Below are 20,258 nucleotides of genomic sequence, written 5' to 3'. Positions count from 1 at the left end.
ATGCATGTACATTGCGTTAGCAATCATTATGCTAGCATGAGGGTACTCAGCATATTTTATAAATATGCCTCTTTGCATTGTTCTCAAATGTGTATGTGCAAACATACGTGTGTACATGGAGGTGGGGTGAGGTGGGGTGGGGGGGGAGTGTCCCCCTTGGGGCCCAGCAGTATGGCACTGTAGTGCTGCACACTCCTCCCTGTGAAAACACCTCCGGTGGGACCGGGACAGCTGTGGCCAACCTATCCCCGCTTCATGGGCCATAACGAGCCTCATGACACACACCTATTACTCCGACACTGACAATCTGGCTACACACACACACACACACACACAGAGAGAGAGAGAGAGAGACAGACACAAAGCTTTTTTCCCATGCAGTAAGAAAAACAAATGACGCGTCCACATGTAATGTGAATCCACCACTATAGAGTTCTGTAGGCTTAATACAGTTGTCATCTGCCAAATAATATGTATGGAATATTAAGAATTACAATAATTCAACAACAAATTACTAACTGATTTCATCAGACGGACGTATTCGGCTTTCGTTTAGGGTTTACACAACATTGGAATAACTGTCAATCTGGATCAGATCAGGATTAAACACAGATTGACAGGAATGGGACTAATGCAATTTTGAACGTCTGTTTTTATATGATAGCTAATTCAATATAAAAGACAGATTTATTCATGAAGATCTGTCGATTCTTGCAAAAATGTAACGGGAAGCAACATTGATGATTAGCAAATAATTCTGATTTATTCTGATAATAATAGTAATTATTATTATTAATAATATGATAATTATTATTATATAACAATAATTATTATTATTAATATAAAAAATATTATATAATTATAAGTATTATTATATAATAATAATTATTATTATGATTTTTTTTTCTATTGAAGAAGGTCTCGAGCTGCGTGTTACGTCATATCTCAGCATTCGCTGAAAGAACGCACCCGGGAACAGGAAAAGATAAAGTTCAATCTTGCTAATATTTTATAATTAAGCTCGGCACATGTTTTATATAGATATGTATTTTCTTTTTTAATAAAACTGGACTTGTGAATGGCATATAGAAGGGTTTAGAATCTGTTCCACTGATGGCGGTAATGCACACGAAAGCTGCTAATAATAATAATAATAATTAGTATTATTATTATTAGCAGCTTTCGTGTGCATTACTGTATAATAATATAATAATAATTATTATTATTATTATGATAATATATTGATAATTCTGATAATAATTATGATAATTATGATCTATTTATATACAGTGGAGGCCTAAAGTATGGACATACACAACACAAGTGAAGGTCCCAAGAAATTCCACTACGCAACACCGACATGGCACACTTGATGACCTTGACGACCTTGTGAAGCTCATTGAGAGAACACCAAGGGTTGGCCGTAAAAAAAATGGATAAAATATGTCAAAAATATAAGAGATATTTAATTATTTACTGCCTTTTTGTTAAGTACATAATTCCACGTGTTCATTCAGAATTTTGAGAATTATTTTGTTTTTATTTTCATGTAAATAGATTGACTTTTCTTGATAGACTTGATAGACTTAATAGTTTGTAGGCTATATAAAAAAATACAAACCGAAACTTAAAATAATAACTCAAAACAAATATTTCTAAATAATATTAAAATATTTTTTTTCAATAATTCACATTTTCTTAATACTTGCACATATGGAATAAATAGCATATTTTGTGTTTTTTTTTATATTGCAACAAACACACAATCAGGGTTTTTTTGTTTGTTTTAAATGCATTTATTTAACAGTCACCAGATGATGAGATACATTCTCTTGAAAAAAAGAAATAGACATCAAAACTGATATTCTTTTGAGATTTTTTTTTCTTAAAAACTATTTTACAATATTCTTAATATATAGATTTTGTACAAAATAAATGTAAGTAAAACAGGGACGGGGGGGGGTTGACATCTTAAAAAACAGAGGCGAGGGGAGAGGATGTAGGGGGGTGGGGGTCAGGGGGGGGGTACAGGAGTTGACTCAAAACAACTACCACATTTAGGATTTGACAAAGACCCCATCTCTTTCATAAATAAATATAGGAAAAATTAGACATCACGTATAGCTCTCTTTTTCTGGCTAATGTATAGCGCAGGTTGTAGCACAACTTGCAAGGGGGGGGACGCCGGCCATTTTGCTTCAAAAAAAAAAAAGCACACACATTTTCCCGCAGCGTGGCCTAAAAGCCCTGCAATAGAGGCGTATTTGCCTCAGTAATGGGTCTGATAGTCTCTGCCATGTTTGACCTTTGGCTGGAACAATAACCACTCTACCCACCTACCTCAGCCCAAGCCCCACCCACCTTTTTGTGTACAAGCCCAAATGCAAGAAGATTCTCCTTGGGGGGGAGCGAAAAGGGGCGAAAGGGGAAAAAAAAAAAAAAAAAAAAAAGGATGTCCTCTCCATAACTCCCTCAAGGCCAATGATAACGAAAGCTTCAGACTAACCCACCCCACCGCCACCACACACTCCACTCCAACACCGCCCCCATCCTTCACTCACAAACACAGAGACAATTGAGCAAAGCACACATGTGGGCGGGCGGAATGGTTTTCCCGACCAGGAAGATGGGAGGAAAAAGTCATACTGCACTACATCATTTCACCGACAGAATTTCCTCGGCGCACACAACACACGAGCGCTGTTGGTTCGTAGAGTTAGCAACAACACAACGACAAAATACACGACAACAGAATAAACACACAGAAAAAAAGGGTTTTAGGGCAGGGGGGGACTGGTGTTTTGGGGCGGATGGCTTTGCGGGCTTCTCATCGACCTTGTTAAAATTGTTCTATTTGCATCAAAAGCGTAAGAAGCTCATGTTTGATACTCCGTCTCACCTAGTGAATATTCCTGGAACGGGATGGCAACTCGGCTTTCTCAGCACGTCAACGTCGGACAGGGGGCAAAGCGGCTGTCCCCCCCCCCCCTCCGGATGTGCCCCCCGGGGAGGTGAGATATGGTAGGACAATGTGTTAGCTTCTCAATAATGACGCATCGCTGCCGCATCACTTTGGAGATTAAAAGCAAGATGCTGAATTTCAATCAAGCCCCATTAATGGCTCGCTGTGAGTAATGGCCACTTTGTCTCTGCTGGCAGGCGGAAAAGAGAACGCCACTTTCCAGACAATGCCAGCGAGAGAGAGAGAGAGAGAGAGATATAGCGAGTGAGGCTCAGGAGGCCCAGGTGAGACAAGGTGATACAAGTTTTTAATTCACCAAATTGCATGCAAGCGAGTAATGATGGAATCCATTTGGTGATGTAGTGACAACACGCCTCGGACGATGGCGAAAAAGGACATTAACTAAACATTGCGTTCCAACGGAGGAGTCAAGGTGCCAAGGTCTGGATGTATGAGGCCGTAAATAACACGAGTGCTAAGACACTGGCCAAGATTGATTGGCTCTCATGAGCGTGAATTTCATTATGAGGAGGAAGTGACTCTGGATCATAAATTCATTTGCATGTATTGAGGTTTTGATAAGGTTTTACTTTTCAGGGGGATTTCTTGTACGTTTTTTTTTTTTTGGTCTGAAAAGAGGTCCCAACTTCAGACTATAGCCACGTTTACATGGACCCGAATATTCCAATTCCATTCAGAATCAGAATCAGAATCAGAATGCCCTTTATTGTTCGTTCGTTCGGTCATTTTCTACTGCTTTTTGCTCACGAGGGTCGCGGGGAGTGCTGGAGCCTATCCCAGCTGTCTTCGGGCGAGACTGGACGCCAGCCAATCACAGGGCACATATAGACAAACAACCATTCACACTCACATTCACACCTATGGACAATTTGGAGTCGCTAATTAACCTAGCATGTTTTTGGAATGTGGGAGGAAACCACAGTACCTGGAGAAAACCCACGCATGCACGGGGAGAACATGCAAACTCCACACAGAGATGGCCGAGGGTGGAATTGAACTCGGGTCTCCTAGCTGCGTGGCCTGTAACATCATTCATTCATTCATTTTCTACCGCTTTTTCCTCACGAGGGTCGCGGGGGAGTGCTGGAGCCTATCCCAGCTGTCTTCGGGCGAGAGGCGGGGTACACCCTGGACTGGACGCCAGCCAATCACAGGGCACATATAGACAAACAACCATTCACACTCACATTCATACCTATGGACAATTTAGAGTCGCTAATTAACCTAGCATGTTTTTGGAATGTGGGAGGAAACTGGAGTACCCGGAGAAAACCCACGCATGCACGGGGAGAACATGCAAACTCCACACAGAGATGGCCGAGGGTGGAATTGAACCCTTTCAGGACTGGACAAACGAAAAACTGGCAATACGGAGTTATTTCAACAAGTGAAAGAAAAACTCAAGGAAGTCGGTATAACGGAATGTTGGTGTTTACGTTTTACTGGGCATGCCCCATTGACTATTCTGGTTGATTATAGCGGCGCATGTAGACACGCGATTGGAATATTCCTTTCCATGTATACCATTGCTTTCGGAAAGAGAAAAACTCCTCATGTAAACGTGGCTATTGACTGATTAAAGGTCCTATTTAAGTTTGACTTCTGTCTTTAATTTGTTCATGCCCAAAATGGTACAGCCTTCACATAAAAAGTTGCGCAAGAGCTGTTCCGCCAGATGAAGACCCACTTGCAATAAAGTGCACTGAGAGTTCAGCTCTCATGGTAGATGAGAAGCAATGATGCTGAGAGATTGTCATCACAGTATAGCTGATATGAGGAAATATGTAACGAGACATGAGTTAGATCTCACAGGGAAAGGAGGCGGGGCAGAGGAGGGAAAAAAAAGGAGGAGGGGGGAGTGACAGACAACAAAGAAAGACATGGTCCTATAGTCTCTGTGTCAAGTCAGGAATGTCACAATTAAGCACAGTGCTTTATGGGTAACATTGTTCTTTTTGTGAGGGACCGGTTGGGTCCTATACCGGATTTCAGCCGGGGACCCAGCTCTGGTTGCTATGGGCTTGCTGTGGACCGGCGAGTCCGCTCATTCCCATCCCCATGCCCATTGTCACACCCATTCCCATACCCATTCCGATTCCCACCCCCTGAGCAAGGGAGCAGTCAAAGTTGAAGTCCATCTCCTCCCCGGAGTCCATGATATCGTGGAGGAGGATGGACTCCACATCGCAGTCCAAGCTGCCCTGGAACATATCGATGTCCAGGTCAGCTGGTAGTCTCTCATGCGGGTGGGGTTGGTGGTACCCGTGGTGGTAGCCCCCGCTGCCGTTACTGCCACCCATGCCCTGGCCCAGGTGGAAGGGTCCGTTAGCCATGGCTTGGTGTTGCGGCTCAGGGTAATGGTTGTGACGGGGGTGCGGATGAGGGGCGGTGGCCAAATGACAAGAGTCCTGGGGCATGCCGAGCATCCCCGCCGGGTTAGGCGGCAGGGTCGTTGACGCCGGTAGGTGGGCGTGAGAAGGTGGACTGTACAGGTAGGGCGATTTGTGATTGTAGGTCTGCAGTTGGTTGCCGCACGGGTTGAGGGGCAGCGCGCGGGGCGGCGTATGGTTATGGCTGATGCTGTTATGACTGAGACCGTGAGATGAGTTGTGATTGTGTGACGGAGTATGGCCGTGAGTTCTGTTGTGACTGTGAGATCCGTTGTGGTGACCTGGGAGGTGGCCGTGGGGGTTGGAGCCGTTACAAGCCGGGCCCATCATGGGGTGACTTTCTCTCTTGGGGGCCAGCATCATGTCCTTTGGGCAGTACGCTTGCCTGGCCGATCCCCCCGTCAGAAGACTCTGCAGGGCGTTGCTGCTGGAGTATGTCCGCATTGTTCCCGAGAACCTGGCGGGTTTGTTCTCCTGGATGGTTTGCATGGGCGAGTGGTGGCGCATCATGCCCATGCCCGTCGCACCGTACCCCCCAGCACCATAAGATCCCTGGCTCTTCACTCCAGAGTTGTAATGGTAGACCGAGGTTTGGTGCTTATGTCTGCCAACTGAAGGATGCTGTTGGTGTTGCTGCTGTTGTGAATGATGGTGATGATAACCTTCCTCCATCAGCTGCTCATCAAGACTGATGGCACCTGTCAGGTTGGCCAGCTGAGGCAATTGCTCAAGGGGAGGACAACGGTTCCCTGTCCCCATGGACGGAGAGCGGGCAGTCGGTGAGGGATAGAGGTGTGGGGAGGTGGAACAGGACAGACCTCCCTCCTCTGGTTCCTCCGGTTCCCCTTCAGCAAGAATGGGCGAAAGACGCCCGCTCAAAGTGGAGGCCGATGAGCTGGCCCTGGAGTGGAGATCTGTCCAGGCGTCGAACTCCCCATCGGTACCGGATGCACCTCCGGAGCCAGGGAGACCTTTATGTGGTGGGCTGCCGTGATCAGGGGAACCCTGAAGTCCGACGACGGTGGAACCTGCTCCAATTCCAGGGCGTCCAACTCTCTTGCCCCTGATGCGACCTTTGCTCTTCAGATACTTGGTGTTGTTGTCCATGGAGACTGCTCTCCGCCGGGGGGCCTTGCCCATCTTCCCACCATCAGGGTTGAGCATCCACCAGGAACTTTTTCCTGTGCCCTCATTTTGAACACGGATGAAGCGTGTGTGCAGGGAGAGGTTGTGACGGATGGAATTCTGCAGAGAAACAGAAGCAAAGATGTGTGTTAGCAATCACATGACACTGTAGATCATATTCCTGGGTCAAGGATTGGATGGTTCTGGCTTCAGGCCTGTCACATGGTATATGTATGTCCTATTTGTGCTTTGGGTACACTATGGTAATGGTAATGGTAATGGTTTGAATTCATTAGAACATGCATCAGATTACAATTGAATGCATCACATAATCAGTTCACAGTTCCACATGTCCAAAAGGAGTAGGAAGAAGCAAAGCTTATTAAATCCTACCCCTCCATCTGGTACTTTTACAATCAGTAACTGTTACATTTGTTCACTTCCTGCTTTTCAAGTTTTTTTTAAATATATTTTTTTAATGTTATTTTTAGGGCTGCACGGCGGTCGAGTGGTTCGCACGCAGACCTCACAGGTAGGAGACCAGGGCTCAATTCCACTCTCAGCCATCTCTGTGTGGAGTTTGCATGTTCTCCCCGTGCATGCGTGGGTTTTCTCCGGGTACTCCGGTTTCCTCCCACATTCCAAAAACATGCTAGGTTAATTGGCGACTCCAAATTGTCCATAGGTATGAATGTGAGTGTGAATGGTTGTTTGTCTATATGTGCCCTGTGATTGGCTGGCGACCAGTACAGGGTGTACCCCGCCTCATTTGATGACATTTTTAGCTAATTGGTTATTTTTAGTATTATTTTATTATGTTGGAATGGATGATTGTGAATGATTGTCAGATGATCAGTACAGCTCGGATAGGATTTATTCCCGAAATGACCCTGATAGTTGGTATAGAAAATGTATAGATAAATGTCCTCGCAGAATTGCAACATTTTGACAGCAGACGTACAAACACAATCACAGCTCCCAGCCGGACTTTTGCATCTTCCATGTCTGATATTCCCGTACTCTATGCAATCAGTGTCAAGCAAAAGTCACGGCATCATTAAATCGGGAATACCTTCAAGAAACACAAACACGGCGTTCGTCAGCGAGGCGTTATATAGCCTGTCAGTCGCCGACAAACCCCGAAACGACCGGCGACTCACAACTTTATAGGTTCTCTCTCAGTACGCACGTCAATCCCCCCCCCTTACTTTCATTTCCATCAATCCATCTGTCCTCCTCTACGTCTTCCATTCAAGCTCTGGCTTGATATAAGCTGCCAAGAATGTGTGTACTGTATGTTTGAAGTCATCGCCAGTCTGGCTTACTGCCAGCCATGTTGCTCTGTGAATGTCGAGGATGTATCACAAGATTGAGCCGGGGGGGCAAGGAAGGCTAATGGATGTATCCCAATTTCCAATATCTATTGCCACTGCCAATCTCCTTCCTTCCCTGCCTCCATTTTTCTGTCTCCATCACAATCCCGTTTCTATTTTGTCACTCAGTGAGACCGTTTTTTTTTTTTTTTTTTTTTTACTGACTAGTCTTGATTTGCTCTTCTCTCATTTCTTTTGCCCACAACAATCATTTTCTACGTCTGCTTTCAATCGCTCCGTCGTCAATTATGCAGTGTGTCACCAATTACTTAGCCATTATCCTGGCAGCGTGTACAGTCGCTAACTCCGAGGATATCATTTTTCTATTATCATTTACATTTCAAGGGTTGCTAGATGCTGAAGTTCCTGATGCGCAACAGCGTCACTCACTTGCAGCAATTTGGCTTCTTTGTTGCCATGCCAAGCGTTTTTTTTTTTTTTTTTTGGCGCTCCATTCGGAAAAAGTATCACATTTATAAAAAAAAAAAAAGCACCCCCTGTGGTTTTTGTGGAATATAGTAGTACAATAGGTTTATTGAAAGGAGGGGTATGTGCACTTCCGCCATCTCCATTATATCGTAGATTATTTGTATTCACGGCGACGTGCGTGGCGAGGGAAACAAATAAATCAAATTCTGGCAGAGAGAACACCAGAGATGGGAGGCGAAGTGAATTCAGGTGATCTGTGAATGCCTCCTTGGGTTATCTCGCTGTGACACACCGCCAGCGCCGTCGCCATGGCAACCGAGTAAACGTGCAACTGCAGAACTATATCATATTGTGGCAAGAGAGAGAAAGTGCGAGAGAAATGGAAAAAAAAAAAAGGGGGAGTAGGGGGGGATGGGGGAGTGGTATAGAGGATGCGAGAGGTTCTTTTGATGCCGCTGCTCCAACACTAAACAGCCTTTCATCTCGGCTGTACGAAGGCCCGCAGGGGGGTGGTGGGGTGGGGGCTGGGGGGTGGGGGGGGACGCCCGCTCCATGCTACCGACGGGCTTCTCGGCATCACCAACTTGCCCAACCCCTGCGCATCCTTCCATCATCTCAACTCTTGACGGGACCGTTCACCTATCGCACCGCTCAAAATCAACGCCATCGCTTCCTGCTTGGAAACAGAATACGCCGACGTTGTCACATGACAACCACCCATGTCCGTTTAAAGCGTGTTTTCTAATAGCAAGTATCTCCACTTGCTGCCACAACGGTCCGTTTCAGACCACACTTTTCCCAATCACTTTGTATAGAAAACCAGGAAAGACTTGGTTTTAATGAATTTTGGGTAATTAACCTTCCTCTTGTATTAGGATCGGCACCGACCCGTTTTACATTTTCATTCATTCATTTTCGGGGGATGATGGAGCCTATCGCAGCTGTCTTTGGGCGAGAGGCGGTTTACACCCTGGACTGGTCGCCAGCCAATCACAGGGCACATATAGACAAACAACCATTCACACTCACATTCATACCTATGGACAATTTGGAGTCGCTAATTAACCTAGCATGTTTTTGAATGTGGGAGGAAACCGGAGAAAACCCACGCATCCACACAGAGATGGCCGAGGGTGGAATTGAACCCTGGTCTCCTAGCTGTGAGGTCTGCGTGCTAACCACTAGACCGCCGTGCCGCCCCGACATTAATATATATGAGTCAAAATTGACCCAAACACCATAGATGTTTCTTTAGTGATTAATTAGTGACTAAAATAAGAAAATAAATAAAACTAATTGATTTAAGAGATATGTTCCAGGTAACAAAATAACCTTTCATTAATATTAATATAATTCTTTTGAGGTTCAGTTTACCATGTTTTGGAAATTGAAATCGAGGGGTATAGCGACAAAAAAAAGGCCTACATGCCCACACCAGAAGTATTAAAACCAACATTTTCATGGATGAGGAAGTCTAAGAAGTTAATGGTAATGGTTTTATTTCATTTGAACATGCATCAGATTACAATTGAATGCATCACATAATCAGTTCACAGTTCCACATGTCCAAAAGGAGTAGGAAGAAGCAAAGCTTATTAAATCCTACCCCTCCATCTGGTACTTTTACAATCAGTAACTGTGACATTTGTTCACTTCCTGCTTTCCATAATACAGTTTAAGGTTTTTTTTTTGTTTTTTTTTTAAATAATGTTAACCAAGAGATGAGAAGCAAATTTGATGGTAAATTATTGTTTTTTGTGTATTTTATAGCTGATTTAATACATGGGTCAAAACCGACCCGTTAACATGAGAGAACATACCAGAATGGTTTGACCCAAATACCATCATATAAATGTACCATTTGACCATTTCCTGTATTGCAACATCCTCTATTTCAGGTTACCGTCACTCTTAACCCATGAAAAATCTAAAGAAAAAGCAAAATACACTTGTGTTAGTTCATCCTTTAGATTCCAAACTGTCAACGTTTTGCGGCACCGACAAGTACACGTCAATAATTGTAAACATTTTGGCGCATCTTTTTCCGAAATACTAAGCCGTTGCAGCAAGGCCCCCATGGCAAACTCTCACCGAGCTTCACTTCCACTTCAGGCTGCAAATCTGTGTGACCCGTCTGAGTCCAAATCTCCATTTTATCCCCGTGTGAGGGAAGAGCAGCCACACTGAACTTGGAGGGATTTGCCGTCATTCCCAAACCCTCTTTATCTGATGAATCCACCTGCTAGAGAGATTTGGGAGATTTTCGGATGGTGGCCATGCATGGCACCACCATCACAATCATTCCGGTGAAGGTCTTGTTCTAAAAGTCCTGTTTTTAGCACCGAAGAACAAGACAACTGGGTTTTTCAGGTTCTGGTTCTGCTTCGCTATTGCCTCACTCTGAGTCAGGGGGGGCAATTTGGCCAAACGATGGCCCTCACGCCCCCGAAACAGGCAGTCACTACTAATCCCTCTCTATCCCAGAGTAATCCCAGACAATCCTGGGCTAATCCCAAGTAGATTCAGGGGCACTCCCAGCTGGGTGTCTCGCACAGAGCCATGCCAGGTCACCATGGATGCAGTGGGCGGCATGGATGCACTCTGATCCAATACTATAAAACAGGAATAACTATAAAACTATTCCAAATGTATTTGGAACATGTATTCCTGTTCCATAGCCAGGCCAACTACCTTTACTCTCCGCCGTCCTTGAGGAGGGGTAGCCTTGCCACATTTTTACCCCCTTCAGATTGAATAGAATAAAATCAAAAACTTTATTATGTATTAAATATTCATAGAATGGAAATTCTCTTTCAGCCCCCTGGCTTGCCGAGGCAGACAAATGAAGCCCACAGAAACATACAATGACAGGGGAACACACACATCACACGCTTGGGTCCGCCAAGCTACTTCCTATTCAAATCATACCACCCCCCCCAAATACAACGGGCCTTCTAGAAAGGGCGCTAAATAATTAATGAAGCAGTGGCGGTGCTTGTACTTTTCTGCTACCATAATATTCCACAGAAGGAACAAAACAAAAAAAAACAAAAAAAAACAAGAGTTGTAAGAAAATGGTTGTTTGGTTTGCTGCTAGCCAAACGCTCACAAAGTGAATTAGGTCAAAAAGGGATCATTTGGTTGGACAGTAAAAGAGGATAAGATCATTGAGACCAATCACAGCCAATTAAAGTGAACAAGATTCTCCTGGGCTAAAACAGCAACCTCGCCGATTTGGCAGTTTGGACAATAGAAAACAACACACAATTCCAAGATTTTTCCTCAACAAATCCAATGTAGATTTTTTTTTTTTGTACAGCCATTTGATGCACAGATTGCCTGGGCCCATTTCCGAGGGATCAAATCAATGAAATTTGTATGATGATGTAATCCACCTGCAGCATGAGACCAAATGGTGTTGCTCAATATGCCACATTTCTCCACAAGCTGTCAATGCCGAGACCGTTGGAACAAAATGTAATCCAATATACTCTATATCATATATTATATAAATATATATATATATAGGAAAAGGTAACAAAGGGAAAATACTAATTCATACTGGAAATACTGGAAAAATCACAAAGTAACCTGCAGAAAGGGCGAAAATACTATATATAGTAACAATATAATGAAAAATTTCAAAAATATATATTATAAAAAAAACACTAATCTGTCATAATAGTCATAATAATTGACTAATATTTACTCAATATAATAATTGAGTAATTAAAAAACTCAAGAATAAAAAAAATATATTTTTGTATATAGGAAAAGGTAACAAAGGGAAAATACTAATTCGTACTGGAAATTCTGGAAAATCACAAAGTAACCAGCAGAAAGGGCGAAAATACTATAGTAACAATATAATGAATAAATTCTAAAATATATATTAAAAAAACACTAATCTGTCATAATAGTCATAATAATTTAGTAATATTTACTCAATACAATAATTGAGTATTTAAAAGACTCAAGAATGAATAAATAAATAAATAAAAATATCTATATATAAAAAATAGGAACTAGGACTGTCAAAAAAATTACAAATTTATTCAGATTAATCACAGTTTTTAACTAATTAATCATGATTAATCATGTGTGGGGAAATATGCCCATTTTCTATGTATTTAATGAATAGAAAGATAAATAACAGGACAGGATTATATATATATTTGTATGTATTAACAGCTCCAAATGACCCGAGTTCAATTCCACCCTCGGCCATCTCTGTGTGGAGTTTGCATGTTCTCCCCGTGCATGCGTGGGTTTTCTGCGGGTACTCCGGTTTCCTCCCACATTCCAAAAACATGCTAGGTTAATTGGCGACTCCAGATTGTCCATAGGTATGAATGTGAGTGTGAATGGTTGTTTGTCTATATGTGGCCTGTGATTGGCTGGCGACCAGTCCAGGGTGTACCCCGCCTCTCGCCCGAAGACAGCTGGGATAGGCTCCAGCACTTGACATGATTTTTTAATAATTTAAGGTAAATCAATTTTTTCAGTATTACTAATGTGCATATTATGATGTCACCAGGCTCAGGAATGATCTCTTGTCTCCACGATGCCCATTAAGCTCATCAAAATGTTTGATCCACCTGTCACTCTTCCTCATCTGTCACACAAACACAGCTATCATCATCATCACCACTTACAGTAGATCTTGAACAGCACTGCTGCCTTCTCCGCTTTAAAAGTGTATTTTCTGCCGCACATTCTGCCACGACTATCTGTCCCTATTTCCACGTTTTCTTTACATCTCTGTGTGAGTGACCTTTGGAGTGTCCCTGAATGCATCTTGCATTTGTGTAATGACAATGAGAAAGGATGAATGAAGTAGAGATGTGTGGATTAGAGATACTGCACATACACTATGTTGTTGGTATTGTACTGCGGCGTGTATTCAGGTCTGAATGAAGTTATAAAACAGTGTCAGGTTCTGTGTGACCGTGAGGACACTCCATTGTGTTTATGACGTCATACCTGAGGCGTGCTTGTTCTGGTGTACATGTCTTAATTACACCAAAAATATTAATTAGTTAATGCGTTATTTTTGACACTGCACTGTGGAACAACAGGTTTCAGCATTAATTTGTTCTTAAAAAGGGCCTATTATGCTCATTTTTGGCCCTTTGTATTGAGCTGTGGACTCCTACAGAGCAGCTACACACAATAACCGGCACAGAAAGATTTTTAGATCTTCCAGAATCTGCACCTATTCCAGCTGTATGTCCTTGGACATGCCCACTCCGCAGTGATTGGTTCCACTCAGCTTGTACAGCTTGTACCGGGGCATGCCCATATAAGGAAGTCACCGGCGGGATAGAGCCAAGAATATAATATTCTAACAAAATTCAGAGGTCAGAAATTTGGAAAAAGTTATTTTTACTGGCCTTCAGCTCATTTAAAAAATACAATTAAACTATGAAAAAAAACAACAGCAGTTAAAATGGAAAAAGACAAGTAATTTTACAAGAATAAAAATTAATTAGTATAAATTAATTAATTAGCATAAAGTTGAAATATTAAAAGGAAAAATAGTAAACAAGCAAAACAAAGAATAAAGTTGCAATTTTGGGGAAAAGACAAGTAATTTTACAAGAATAAAAATTAATTAGTATGAATTAATTAATTAGCATGGAGTTGAAATATTAAAAGGAAAAATAGTAAACAAGCAACACAAAGAATAAAGTTGCAATTTTAGGGAAAAGACAAGTAATTTTACAAGAATAAAAATTAATTAGTATAAATTAATTAATTAGCATGGAGTTGAAATATTAAAAGGAATATTAATAAACAAACAAAACAAAGAATAAAGTTGCAATTTTGGGAAAATTAGGCTGGGAAAAGTTATTATATTACAATAATAAAGTCCAAAAATATTATGGCAATGAAAACATAATATTCAGAGAAAAAATCTACAAGGAGAAAATAAAATTGAAAAAAAGAAAAAAATTATAATATAAGGAAAAAAAATTCAGATGAATCCACGTTACTGGTAACACAAAGCTGAGATGCAGGCTGTTTAATATACATTATTATCTTTGTATATCTAAAATGTAAAAGTATGGAAAAAGTGTTAAAAGTTTGTACACCTTTGCTATAGACCACTGAAGTAAGTGATGCAGTGTTGCCATGGCAATGACAGGATGATAGTCTCCTTCTTCCAAGCCAGCGTAGCATTGAAATTAGCTCTTTTTTCGGGGTCAAATTATTATCACATCTTGTTGCTTTAAGTGAATGGCTGTCGTAAAGAGGGGGTATTCGGGGTGGGGGGGCGCAGATGATTTGTGTGGGATAACCAGACTGGCATGATAGCAGCTGCGCTTGAGTGGGGTAGGGGGGGTAAAGGATGGGAAAACTGAGGTACCACAAGGGTCACCCCCTATTATTATTATTATTATTTCTGTCCCCCGCTCGAGAGGAACCGGGTCAAACGGTTTGTTGGCATTGAAAAAGGGGGGCGGCAAGCGGGCTCTGGGAAGAAACCACTCACCCGATTCAAACAAGCTCAAGGGTGAAGCGGCGTGGCGCTCTCGTCCCGCTAAGAACACAGCAGCTGTTCTTGTAGTGGCACCGGGTAAGGGCCTGCTTGCCACACTCGACTGGTATTACCCAACTATTTCATGCAGAATGGAGCCCATTATGTTCCGTCAAAAGGGGGTGGAGGGCGGATTGGGAGGGGGGGGGGGGTATCCCACCGCGGCGTGCATTCATTTGACGAGGCTAAATCAAGAGGGAAGCAACAGAAGCGTTAACTGTGTTTATTGTGATGCTGCCTTGCGCGCAAAGCGGCGGGGATCAGGGAGGCGCGGGGTGGGGGTGTCGGGGGGAGGGGGGGTAGCTGCATCTCAACACAGGCAGTTTTGTTCGGCGCAGGAATGAGTTTTGTCAGCTAAGCCTGTCTCCAGGCTATTGGTGGAAATTAGCGCCGGCTAAATATTCGCTTTCCCTGATTGATGTCACGGCTCGCGTTGTCCCCCCCCCACCGCCCTTTTGAAGGGAAATTTAGGAGCAAGAGGATAAATGGGGTCGGGGTTGGTGGTAGAGAGGGGCGGGGGATTTGATGTGTCTGTGGGAGCCTTGAATGGCGGGTCTAAGGGGCCGAATGGCTGCACAGATATGACACAAAAGAGCCGAGACAATATGTTGCATCGACGACAAGGCTGTATGACAGGGAATACAAGCAAGAACATGGGAAATGTGTGTGTGTGTGTGATTGTGTGTGTGTGTATGAGAGAGAGAGAGATGTAGCTATTTGCCTGAGCAACTTCGAGTTGAGATGATTAAAATCCCTTTAGGAGGCTTCTTTAAGAGAGACAGATGGGCAAGGCGGCCTGTTTTTTTTTTTTTTTTTTGGAACGCAATCAAATTGGGAAAAAAAAAAAAAGATTGGAAATAGGCGACTCCTCGATTAGGAGGTGAGAAACAGTTACTCCTCTGCCACATGACGTTGTCACCTCTGAACCAGCAGTCACGACACGCTGAATAATAAACATGCCGTCGCTGATATTAGCGGCGGCCCCCGTTTGACTCTTGTGGAGGATTGGCACCAATTGGAACATATGGCATATCTGTACAAAAAATATTTATATTAGCAGCGCCCCCTATGGGTTGTGGTCAAAATGCTTCGGTCAGTGGCTTATCCGCAATTAGTTGCTGTAAGTTGAATGATTATTTTATGCATTAATCTTGAAGATGGGCGGCACGGCGGTCTAGTGGTTAGCGCGCAGACCTCACAGCTAGGAGACCAGGGTTCAATTCCACCCTCGGCCATCTCTGTGTGGAGTTTGCATGTTCTCCCCGTGCATGCATGTTTTTTCTCCGGGTACTCCGGTTTCCTCCTACATTCCAAAAACATGCTAGGTTAATTGGCGACTCCAAATTGTCCATAGGTATGAATGTGAGTGTGAATGGTTGTTTGTCTATATGTGCCCTGTGATTGGCTGGCGACCAGTCCAGGGTGTACCCCGCCTCTCGCCCGAAGACAGGTGGGATAGGCTCCAGCACCCCCGCGACCCTCGTGAGGAAAAAGTGGTAGAAAATGAACGAATGAATGAATTAAAATTAACTAAATTATTATATTGTTGTTAGCACACCTGTTTTATAATGACTTCGGTACTTTTACTGCAAGGTGAGGAAAACCTAATAAAGGGAGGCGGGGTCGCTGTGTGTGAACGGCCAATCACAGAACAGGAAGAGTGAATACATAAGAAGTTACCCAATGAGTACAGATAATAACGAGTTGTACTCATTTTATGCTCGTACTCGGCAAAAAACTAGGGTCGCTGGAGCCTATCCCAGCTGTCTTCAGGCGAGAGGCGGGGTACACCCTGGACCGGTCGCCAGCCAATCACAGGGCACATATAGACAAACAACCATTCACACTCACATTCATACCTATGGACAATTTGGAGTCGCCAATTAACCTAGCATGTTTTTGGAATGTGGGAGGAAACCGATGGTCGAGGGTGGAATTGAACCCTGGTCTTCTAGCTGTGAGGTCTGCGCGCTAACCACTCTACCACCGTGCAGCCAACATGAAATACTTATCATTAGTATTTAAAATTGTAGTTTCAAAGTTATTTGTGATATGTTGTGATACTTGTAACCCAATATACATGAACAATGTACATAATTACTTATATAATCATTTATTCATAATAAAAGGTAGATGTTTGGTCCTTTTAAAAGTATCTGAAAAAGTGTTAGCACCACTGTTTCTTAATTTTAAGCTAGATTTCAGATAGAGAAGAGAATATGATTCATATTTCCGGCAACCAATGGCAACACATAACATAAATGATAAATGATAAACATGTTTTTCATGGTTTAGCGGCCATGTTTACAGTGTGAGCATTTCCATAGACTACAGCATTTTGTCCAATAATGTCCAATAATCTCAATGGTTAAAAAAAAAAAAAAAAGAGTCCTAGAGTCTCTTCCCCGGGCGTCCATTGTACTCAAATTGACTGAGTTTGTACAGTTGAGTGATTGAAACGCTGTGAAAGGTGCTCTGTAGTCGACCCCATTATTCCGCAACGCGGCGGGAGTGCCATTCATGAAAAGGCTCAGAAAAGGAAAAGCGAGTGCTTCTATGACGGGGGGCCGGCCGGGGCGGCTTCGGATCAGGAAGTGGTCGTGGAGAGGGGGCGTCTGTGATGGGAGTTGGTGGGGGATTCCTGCCCGACTGTGCACTAATTGCGGCCAACGCTTGGCCGGGCATCAAGCGAGGCCGCCCGTGTTGCCAAAGGGAAGCGTTGGCATGGCGGGCGGGCGGCACGACGAAGGGCTGCCACAGCTTTTGGAGGGTAAAAATAGAAGCGGACAGATTAGCGGAGCATCTGAGACCCGGACAGGGGATCGGAAAATCCACTCGCCTAATGCCAGGGACAGCTGAGTGTTGCCGGTGGGCGTAAAGGGGACACAATCTGGGCCTCGCATCTGACGCCCACTCATGTTAAAAGGGAAAAAAAAAATGTTGTGTTGGTGGACACATGAACGTCCCGACAGAAGCGTGTTTGTATTTTTTTTTTTTTTTTCCACGAATACCTGCAAGGGTGGCCGAGCTCACACCCACCCACAGAGGATTCACACAACAGGTGTTTGGGCTCGGCCACCTGTGGGGCCCGCCGCCTGCTCGCACTTCACACACTCCGTCGAGGGAGCGAAGTAAGATTTTCCACTGGGCTTGCCATGCCTTTGTTCGCAGACACGTGTCTAGAGAGGCACTTTATGGGCCTTTTTTTTTTTTTTTTTTTTTACAAGACGTGCAACAACATGCAAGTCCACGTGTGCACCTGAAAGCATCATTATTTACACATCAGACTGCTTTAATAAGCAACAATGTGGATTTCATTATGGTTCCCTTTTCTTGCTACGTAGCAATGCGGCCTTCTTTTTTATTCATTCATTTTCTACCGCTTTTTCCTCACAAGGGTCGCGGGGGTGCTGGAGCCTATCCCAGCTGTCTTATGGGCGAATTTTAGAATTTAGTCCATTCATCTATTTTCAATGCTGCTTGTCCTCACAAGCGTTGCAGGGGTACAATGGAGCATATACCAGCTGACTGGTCAACAGCCAATCACAGGACACATATAGACAAACAACCATTCACATTCATTTTCTGTACCGCTTGCCCTCACTAGGTTCGCGGGTATGCTGGAGCCTATCCCAGCTGACTTTGGGCGATAATTGGGGTTCACCCTAGACTTATTCACCCAGAATTATTCGTTCATTTTGTACCGATTATCCTCACGAGGGTCGCGGGGGTGCTGGAGCCTATCCCAGCTGATGTTGGGCGGCCATTGGGGTTCACCTTAGACTTATTCACCCAGAATTATTCATTCATTTTCTACCGCTTATTCTCACGAGGGTCGCATGGGTTGCTGGAGCCTATCCCAGCTGTCTTATGGGCGAGAGGCGGGGTACACCCTGGACTGGTCGCCAGACAATCACAGGGCACATATAGACAAACAACCATTCACACTCACACGACAATTTGGAGTCGCCAATTAACCTAGCATGTTTTTGGAATGTGGGAGGAAACCGGAGTACCCGGAGAAAACCCACGCATGCACGGGGGAGAACATGCAAACTCCACACAGAGATGGCCGAGAGTGGAATCGAACCTTGGTCCTCCTAGCTGTGAGGTCTGTGCGCTAACCACTCGACCGCCGTGCCGCCCCCCTTTTTTTTTTCGTTTATTTAGGCTCCACCTAATCTCATTCATAACGGCGAAAATCTCATTTCCCACATTCTAAAGGTCAGCGAACACCTCTGATCACACTTTAATGAACATCGTTCTCGCCGTTTAATTCAATTTCAGCAGTTGCCAGCGCAAAAAAATTCCTTGCATTGCCCCCTTTAATCGCTTCTGTTGAGAAGATTCCACAGTGTCACAATAATAAAACACTAATACACACACACACAGACACACACTATAGTGGAGGGTGAAGATAAGCCATTCAAGTGCTAGTTTGGGTTACATGTTAATAAAATAAGCTTCTTAATTTTTGGCGCATGGGCATCTCTTCATCATCGCACATTTTATAGCTCTCACCTAAAGTGGGAAGGGGGGGGGACCTAAAGCCACACATACACTTAACACACACACGCACACACACACGGTGGCATGACACAAAGCCTGGCACACCGGGCAAACTCATTACCGCAATGCCAAGCTACCAGTTGCTAAGGAGACCTGTGGGAGAAGGAGGGTTCCATGTTGTTGCCATAGCAGCACAGCGAGCTCCCTGCCAGCCTGCTCCCTCGGGGGGGGGATAGTTGTTGGCGGTTGGGAGGGGGGTGGCGGGCGGGGAGTAAAAGGAGGTTGGCGGCAGTGGTGGTGAAGTGGATACAAAGGTAGGGGGGCCAGCAGGTTTAATAAATAAGGCTATGGAGGTGTCACCGAACTTCATTAGGGCTGAACGCCGCCCACGGGCACGCACGCTCCAGATGCTGACCGCCACTTTCTCACGCACTACGCACAACCGCCCCCCCTCCACCCCCCACCACCACCACCATAACCTAACCGCACACCTCCATGCCTACTTGCACTTGCTTGTATTTGAGGATGCTTACAATGACAAGCATGGAGGTGGGTGGGCGGCGAAAGACGGGGGTCTTGAATGCAGCGCTTGGAAGTCTGACCTTGACCTTCAAGTCTAGCATTGCCCCCCCTCCCCTTAAAAACCAGTATGGTACATATATACATAGACATGAACGCACAGTCATGCTGTACAGTATACATACAGTGTACTGTTCTTAATAAGCATGTGCATATGCATGTATTAAATATTACTACATTTGCATTGATGCATTGTTATTGATCTCTCAAATGTCAGTTTTGTTTATTTATTTATTTGTATTTTATTATTTTTTTTACAAACAGCCCCCTTGTGATCAAAACATTTCTCTTCTAATTAGTTAGCCAGCAAATGACCACACAGCTAACCT

General features: G+C 43.9%; 1 protein-coding gene across 1 annotated transcript in view; it reads right to left on the bottom strand.

Annotated features, from left to right (window-relative positions):
• Nucleotides 1-1,789: 1,789 nt before the first annotated feature.
• Nucleotides 1,790-20,258, bottom strand: part of LOC131105216 (forkhead box protein O4-like) — a 58,806-nt gene continuing 40,337 nt past the window's right edge. The window contains exon 2 of the mRNA XM_058053104.1: nucleotides 1,790-6,618. Within this exon, the coding sequence (XP_057909087.1) occupies nucleotides 4,972-6,618 (1,647 nt within the window). The 3' untranslated portion in view covers nucleotides 1,790-4,971. The remainder of the gene's footprint in view (nucleotides 6,619-20,258) is intronic.

This window comes from Doryrhamphus excisus, chromosome 17, assembly GCF_030265055.1.
Source record: "Doryrhamphus excisus isolate RoL2022-K1 chromosome 17, RoL_Dexc_1.0, whole genome shotgun sequence".
Classification (NCBI taxonomy): Eukaryota; Metazoa; Chordata; class Actinopteri; order Syngnathiformes; family Syngnathidae; genus Doryrhamphus; species Doryrhamphus excisus.
The sequence above is the reverse complement of the archived record's forward strand: the minus strand, read 5'-3'. Positions and strand labels throughout refer to the sequence as shown.